Source organism: Nerophis ophidion, linkage group LG05 (assembly GCF_033978795.1).
Source record: "Nerophis ophidion isolate RoL-2023_Sa linkage group LG05, RoL_Noph_v1.0, whole genome shotgun sequence".
Lineage (NCBI taxonomy): Eukaryota > Metazoa > Chordata > Actinopteri > Syngnathiformes > Syngnathidae > Nerophis > Nerophis ophidion.
Window position 1 is genome coordinate 28140842 of NC_084615.1, and position 8578 is coordinate 28149419.

Here is an 8578-nt window from a genome sequence, read left to right on the forward strand (position 1 = left end):
AAAGAGCTCCTTTGTGCAGGTCTTCTCTACGTGGGCTTCAGTGTCTTCATGTTCAGCCTGTACAGTTTAATGCCACTAGTGATGAAGAGAACCAGTGCCACCTCAGTCAACCTCTCTCTCCTCACGGCTGACCTGTACAGTCTCTTCTGTGGGCTCTTCCTCTTTCATTACAAGGTAGCGTCCATTTTCACAATACAGCAACACATAAGAGAATGACCTACACCTAAACAGTTGCCAAAGTAACTCCCACTTGAAATTAGGGTTGGGTATTGTTTGAATTTGAACGATTCCGATTCTTTGTTTTGATTCCGATTCCTGACGATTCCTGACGATTCCTGACGATTCTTGATTCCGATTCTTCTTGTACCATGTGTTTGCCAGGTAGTCCTTGGAAGGTGGTATGTGTTTTGGGTTGAGAGTTTTCACCATATCCCTGCAAACATAAACAAACATGTAATTTTGCTGTTACTGTTTAGCCCAGTATCAATTAGCTTAGCTCTAACGTTATTGCTTAACAAACCTAAATGTTGGAGATTCCACCACTGAAAAGGGATGCAGTCTTTTGACGATGTGTGCTGTGACCTTTCTGTGGCAGTCGTCCGTCTGTGGCACCGACATCTTCCCCATTGCCGCTACGGTGAACGGAGTACGCTGAGCACATTGCGGAGCCTGGCTAGCAGGTTGTAAATTGTCTATGAAAAAATACGCGGGCTAATTTGTTAGCTGCCTTAACGTTGGCGCAAAACACATTATTTATTGCATATATATTGTTTTACTTACCGGATTCGGACTGCAGTGCAGTCACCGAGGTGCCAGGCTGGGCGTCGGAGCCGGAGCCAGAGGAAGAGGCAGAGGAGGACAGTCGGCGCAGCGCGTCGAAGACGGGACACGGATTTATTTGTACTCCATGAACTCGGAGGTGCTTCATCATGTTTGACGTGCACCCTCCTAAGTACGAAACAGTCCTGTCGCACTTGTTACATTTCGCCGATATTTCATTTTCATTAGTAAAATAAAGCCACACTTTCGACCGCCGACGCCTGCTATCCATGCTTGACTGACTCGCTCGGCTACATAGGCTCGGCTGTGCTAACACTTCCGGCGGTGGGCGCTTCTTCGTTTGTGTTCAGCGGCTTCTTCTTCCGGTCAGCAGACTTATTATTTTTTTCCGGTCGGCGGACTGGGTATCGAAACTAGGAATCGAAATTTAAACTTTTGAACGATTCCGGGAGAATCGGAAAGTTAGTCCCGGTGCCAATCGATACTCGATACTCGATACCCAACCCTACTTGAAATACTTGATTCATCCACAAGTCAGGTTCAGCAGCTTTTGTAACAGATAGAATAAAATGCATGGTCAGGGTTTATTTTTTAGATATCTTATCTAATGTTTGATAGCTTTTGTCAGCATAGTATTGAGTCCTGCATTTTGTTCTGTTCTGTATTGTTTTTCTTGCCTCAGTGAATACCTTGTCTTTAGAGGCTGACCTAAGATAGCTGTGATGGCCGATGAATCGGATGTTTTTCTGCAAGTAAAGTTTTGAACGGTCTGTAATTTTTCTTTAGGGGACCCGTTTTCTTGTGAGTAGAGAACACTGTGTCCTGCAAATGTTCCCTGCTTGTTTTGTTATTTCCGACAAGATAAATGTCTGCGAGCTGACTACCTGGGTCTACTGATAGATTTTTAGACATATTGCGATTTTCTTGGTCGTCTATGTGTGGCTGTAGTCATCTATTTGGTTCAATAGAAGTTTAGTTTTGGTAATAGGGGTCTATGATCTGGCCAACACTCTGCTCCTGTATGACATCCTGCTTGTACTTCCTTTAGAAAACAGTATAATCAGTAGGATGCCACAGCTTAGAACGAGGGTGCATTCATGATGTTTTACTGCAAGTGTGTAAGTGAACGACTGAGAGGCGCGCAGTACATTGCTTTGACGAAAATGCTTTTCCAATGTCTCTGCTCCAGTGTTGTCCCTAAGCAATATCAGTTTGTCATTAATGCTGACTGAAGAAAACAGGGTCTCTAATTCTTCTCTTCACTCTCAGGAAGGGTAAAGGTGGTAGGTGCCTAATTTACCGATCTGTAGTGGGAGATGTAAGGACATTAGTTGGTACTGTACATCTTTAAGAATGCCGTCCAGTGTGTGTAAATTGTTATGCTTTACAGCAAAGCCAAATGGCACCTTTCGACATTCATCACTACCACTGCAGTAGAAGGTGTAACGGAGGCCAGCCGGTATTGCTGGGCAACTGTACGTCCTAAAAGTTCACACGAGACACCAAGTTTTTAAAGCCCAAGCTTTAGCGCTATCGGACTCTCATTCGGCAGATTCAGGTTCGAGCCTTGGGCAAAGGGCAAGGACTGGACCCGGCAGGTTACAAAGGCAAGATCAAAATGCCTGGAGATTGTGTGGGTGCAAAGGAAAGCTTCAAGCCTGAATAACCAGTTGAAGAAAGATAACAGACTGTTTGAATACAGGCAACCAACACAGAAAGACATCTGGACTAAGCTAAACAAATCAGAAAACAAGCACCTGATCATACTACCCTGTTCCGGCAGATTAAGGATCCTGTCCAAAGGGCAAGAGATACTGACAAGAAGCTCTGATAGGACCACTATGACTCTATCCAATACGATCCCAATGACTCTGTACCAGTCGCACGTGTAACCAGTCTGTATGTTCAGTTTAAGTGGTTTCCCTCCCATTGGCACGCACCCCCAGCTGTATCATTTAAGGCTAAAGCTTTATGGTAACAGGGTACCATGATCATTTCAAATGTACTGGCCCGACAAGGACAGTTCACATTGTGGTGGAAAGCAGCCAGTGAGTAGTGCGGTTGAAATCCCAGGAGATTAACAGAGAGCCTTAGGGTGCCGTGTCTGTAATTTAGTAGTGGAGGACATCAAACGCTCCCTGGGAAGTAAACAATGATTGCAATGGCATGACTAAACTCTCTGGGCAAGTAGAAGAGACATTACAACACGGACGTGTGAAAAAAGGAGAAACTAGAGTATTTTGTGAATCCGACTGAGTGCATATGATTGACAGTGTGGCACGGTAAAGTGTTATTTTTCTTTGTAATCGGTTTTGCTTGTGTCTTGCAGTTCTCTTGCCTCTACTTGTTATCGTTCTTCATCATCATCCTGGGCCTTGTGGTTTATTCGTCCGCATCTCCCTACATGGTCCAGGACCCTCGTGTCTACAAGCAATTTAGGAACACATTCAACCAGTCGGCCAGAGACCCACACCAGCCTAGTCATAGAGTCATGGAACCCGCTGTGACCTACACCAGCTTGGGCCTGGAGTCAGGAGAGGAGTCAAGTTTACGTGTCATTTAAAATGGCAATGCTTTTATTTTATTATTTTTTTTACTGTGAGAGCCAAGCTCTGTTTTCATCCAAAGTTTTGCATAAAGATCCGCCTCCAGTCTGCTGAGCAGGAAAACCCTGTGATCATTGGCTATATGGGGGATCCGGGTATTGAGTGGCCTAAGATTTAGCTCTGTGTCCCAAGTTATCAACACAATGTTTTTACTGTAAGAATTAAGTGAGTCAGTGTTGTAAACCAGGACTAGCCACTAACCTAGTGATTGTAAATGAATACAAAAGTATATACAGTGGAGAAAACAAGTATTTTTATACCATGTTTTTCTAAGTTTACCCCTTACCCCTGCCTATTAAGCAGTCCACTATTTTTTATTCTAGCGTTATTATAACTGAGTGAGACATAAGGTCAAATAAATCCAGAAGAAATACATTGAATAAAACTTAAAGGGGAACATTATCACAATTTCAGAAGGGTTAAAACCAATAAAAATCAGTTCCCAGTGGCTTATTTTATTTTTCGAAGTTTTTTTCAAAATTTGACCCATCATTGAATATCCCGAAAAAACTTTAAAGTGCCTGATTTTTGCTATATGTGAAGCCACCGTCCATTTTCCTGTGATGTCATCAAGCAATGCCAATACAAACAACGTGGCAGTTAGCACACCAAGATATAGCGACATTAGCTCGGATTCAGACTCGGATTTCAGAGGTTTAAGTGATTCAACAGATTACGCATGTATTGAAACGGATGGTTGGAGTATGGAGGCAGATAGCGAAAATGAAATTAAAGAAGAAACTGAAGCTATTAAGCGAATAGCTATTGACGCTATTCAGCGATTGCCTTCTAACCAACGATTGAGTGTCGCAGGATATCCATACATATCTGTGCCATGTCTGCCTTAGCATCGCCGGTAAAATGTGCAGACCAAACGATCGGGACTTTCGCATCGTGTGACACAGGAGCAACTTAAATCCGTCGATTGTGTGACACAGGAGCAACTTAAATCCGTCGATTGGTAAATGTTTGTTTGGCATTAAATGTGGGTGCAGGGAAAGGCTGGATGCAAATATAGCTACAAATGTACATATAGCTAACCTAAATAGCATGTTACCATCGATTAGCTGGCAGTCATGCCGTACCAAATATGTCTGATTAGCACATAAGTCAATAACATCAACAAAACTCACCTTTGTGATTTCATTGACTTTATCGTGGAAATGCATCTGCAGGATATCCATACATCTCTGTGTCATGTCTACCTTAGCATCGCCGGTAAAATGTGCAGATCAAACGATCAGGACTTTTGCATCTTGTGACACTGGAGCAACTTAAATCCGTCGATTGGTAAGTGTTTGTTTGGCATTAAATGTGCGTGTACATTAAATTTGTGGCATTAAATTTGTATGTACAAATGTACATAAAGCTAGCCTAAATAGCATGTTAGCATCGATTAGCATGCCGTGCTAATCAATGCACACTCCACGTAAGTCAAATAGAATCTGTTCCTGATCGTGTTGTTACACCCTCCGACAACACACCGACGAGGCATGATGTATCCAAGGTACGGAACACAGTCGAAAAAACGGAAAATAACAGAGCTGATTTGACTTCGTGTTTGTTATGTGTTTGAGAAAATGGCGGATTGACTACGTCATCGCTCCAATTGCGAATAATAGAAAGGCGTTTAATTTGCCAAAATTCACCCATTTAGAGTTCGGAAATCGGTTAAAAAAAATACATAAGTCTTTTTTCTGCAACATCAAGGTATATATTGACGCTTACATAGGTCTGGTGAAAATGTTCCCTTTTAATATGTATTTGTTGGAGTCAAATAAGTACAAAACCCGAAACCAGTGAAGTTGGAAAATAAAAACAGAATACAATGACTTGCAAATTATTTTTTACTTATATTCAATTGAATATGACTGCAAAGACAAGATATTTAATGTTCGAACTGAGAAAACATGTTTTTTTTGCAAATTATTAACTTATAATTTAAGGGCAACACATTGCAAAAATTTGGCACAGGGGCATTTTTACCACTGTGTTACATGGCCCTTCCTTTTAACAACACTCAGTAAACGTTTGGGAACTGAAGAGACCAATTTTTGAAGCTTTTCAGGTGGAATTATTTCCCATTCTTGCTTGATGTACAGCTTGAAAGTTGTTCAACAGTCCGGGGTCTTTGTTGTCTTATTTTAGGCTTCATAATGCGCCACACATTTTCAATGGGAGACAGGTCTGGACTACAGGCAGGCCAATCGCATACCTGCACTCTTTTATTACAAAGCCACGCTGTTGTAATACATGAAGAATGTGACTTGGCATTGTCTTGCTGAAATAAGCAGGGGTGTCCATGAAAGGCATTGCTTGGATGGCAACATATGTTTCTTCAAAATCTGTATCTACCTTTTTTAGCATTAATGGTGCCTTCACATATGTGTAAGTTATCCATGCCTTGGCCACTAATACACCCTAATACCATAAGAGATGCTGACTTTTGAACTTTGCGTCTACAACAGTCCGGATGGTTCTTTTCCTCTTTGGTCTGGAGGACAGTTTCCAAAAACAATTTGAAATGTGGACTCGCCAGACCATCCATCCATCCATTTTCTACCGCTCGTCCCTTTTGGGGTCACGGGAGGTGCTGGAGCCTATCTCAGCTGCTTGCAGGCGGAAAGGCAGGGTACACCCTGGAAAAGTCGCCACCTCATCACAGCTCGTCAGACCACATAACGCTTTTCCACTTTGCATCAAACCATCTTAGATGAGCAAAGCCGGCAGCGGTTCTAGGTGTTGTTGATAAATGGCTTTCGCTTTGCGTTGTAGAGTTTTAACTTGCACTTACAGATGTAGTGACGAACTGTAGTTACCGACAGTGGTTTTCTGAAGTGTTCTTGAGGCCATGTGGTGATATCCTGTACACACTGATGTCGCTTTTAGATGCAGTAACGTCTGATGGATCGAAGGTCACGGGCATTGCGCTTACGTGCAGTGATTTCTCCAGATTCTCTGAACTTTTTGCTAATCTTATGGAACGTAGATGGTGAAATCCCTAAATTCCTTATAATAGCTCGTTGAGAAAAGTTGTTCTTTAACTGTTGGACAATTTGCTCACGCACTTGTTCACAAAGTGGTGACTCTTGCCCCATCCTTGTTTGTGAATGACTGAGCATTTAATGGAATCTGCTTTTGTACCCAATCATAGCACCCACCTGTTTCGAATTAGCTTGTTCACCCGTGGGATGTTCCAAAGAAGTGTTTGATGATCATTCTTCAACTTTCTCAGTCTTTTTGCCACTTGTGCCAGCTTTTTTGAAACATGTTGCAGGCGTCAAATTCCAAATGAGCTAATATTTGCAAAAAATAACAACGTTTACCAGTTCGAACGTTAAATATCTTGTCTTTGCAGTCTATTCAATTGAATATAGGCTGAATAGGATTTGCAAATCATTGTATTTTGTTTTTATTTACAATTTACACAACATGCCAACTTCACTGGTTTTGGGTTTTGTATTTGATCCCCTACCAGCCAGCAAACTTTTTGACCCTACACAGGATCTGTATATTTATAAAACACACTAACGAATCCTGTACTCCTAGTCTTAATTCATGATCTGTAGATAATACACAGAAACACTCTTCATTCAAACCTCTCGGCATGACCAAAGAGCTGTCCTCAGGGCAGGGTTGTAGACCTGTGCAAGACTAGAATTGACTACAAAAGAGCGTTAACAAGAAGCTCGACCGCAGAGCCCGCAAGGTCCCACTGAAGTTTGACAATCAACACCTGAATGACTCACAGAAGAGTGTGGTCACATGGCGGCAAAGTGGAAGTGTTTGTTATCAAGTGGACTGGACATGTTTGTTTGCAGAGAATTGCTGAATATTAATCCAACAACAACATCATTACTGTCAAACACTAAAATGCAAATATTCTACTTTGTAATGTTTTTCTCACCCAAAACCCTCGTGACATGTTTGCAACGCTGCTGACCAACTACAAAAAAGTACAATAACCTGTTACCACATGCACTACAGCAACAATACATTATTGGTTCAAGAAACTACAATTCACAACTACAATTACTAGAAACTTCTAACATGGATTTAAAAAAAAACAACATTTTTAAATTTTTATGTCATGTTTGTTTTGTAGAATTTTTTCTGTTCAAATAAAACTACATATTGAAATCATGTACTCTTCTTATCTTCGTAAAGGGTAAACTTAACTTACATTTAAGGGAATCACATTTTTATTATCCACACTGAATATGGTACAGTAATTTTATATTTCGTTTTATCTCTCTCCAGACTATTTGGGCCGTGAGCTTGTTATTATATGAAATATTTAAATGGATCCTTGATGTGTTTTTATTTTGTCACTGGCTGAAATATTACATTACATACAAAAGTAATCAATTATTGAAGACATGAACTACTTACTTCTACGAAGAAGAATCCTTCCACGGACATTGCATTCATTCATTTTAACTTGATATTTTGGTTGTGTGAACATAAATACAAAACCCAAAACCAGTGACGTTGGCACACTGTTTAAATCGTAAATAAAAACAGAATACAATTTGCAAATCCTTTTCAACCTATATTCAATTGAATAGACTGCAGAGACAAGATACCAACCTTTGAACTGTTACAACAGCATGGCTTCATAGCAAAAGATTGTGGGTACTAGACTGGCCTGCCTGTAGTCCAGACTTGTCTCCCTGAACATGTGTGGCACCTGATGAACCCTAAAATATCACAACAGAGACTACGGACTGTTGAACAACTTAAGCTGTATATCAAGCAAGAGCGGGAAAGATTTCCACCTGAAAAGCTTCAAAAATTGGTGTCCTCAGTTCCCAGACGTTTACTGAGTGTTGTTAAAAGGAAAGGCCATGCAACACAGTGGTAAAAATGCCCCTGTGCCAACGTTTTTGCAATATGCCATTAAATTCTAAGTTAATGATTATTTACAAAAAACTTTTGATTCTCAGTTTGAACATTAAATATCTTGTCTTTTCAGTCTATGCAATTAAATATAAGTTTAAAAGGATTTGCAAGTCATTGTATTCTGTTTTTATTTACAAGTTACACACAATGCCAACTTCACATGTTTTTGGGTTGTGTGTATTTAAAAGCTGCTACCTAAACCTAAAACAAAAAGAAGTTGCGTTTTGTTTATATATTGTTAGTAAAAACAGCATCTAGAATTTCCTCCATTCCCCCAAAATCCAATTAAA

At 40.7% G+C, this 8578-nt stretch overlaps 1 protein-coding gene across 1 annotated transcript in view; it reads left to right on the forward strand.

The window, feature by feature from the left end:
* The window catches only part of slc35f1 (solute carrier family 35 member F1), a 60984-nt gene extending 53082 nt beyond the window's left edge, over positions 1-7902 (forward strand). The window contains exons 7-8 of the mRNA XM_061900434.1: positions 20-174; positions 3110-7902. Of these exons, the coding sequence (XP_061756418.1) occupies positions 20-174; positions 3110-3343 (389 nt within the window). The 3' untranslated portion in view covers positions 3344-7902. The remainder of the gene's footprint in view (positions 1-19; positions 175-3109) is intronic.
* The last annotated feature ends 676 nt before the right edge of the window (positions 7903-8578 follow it).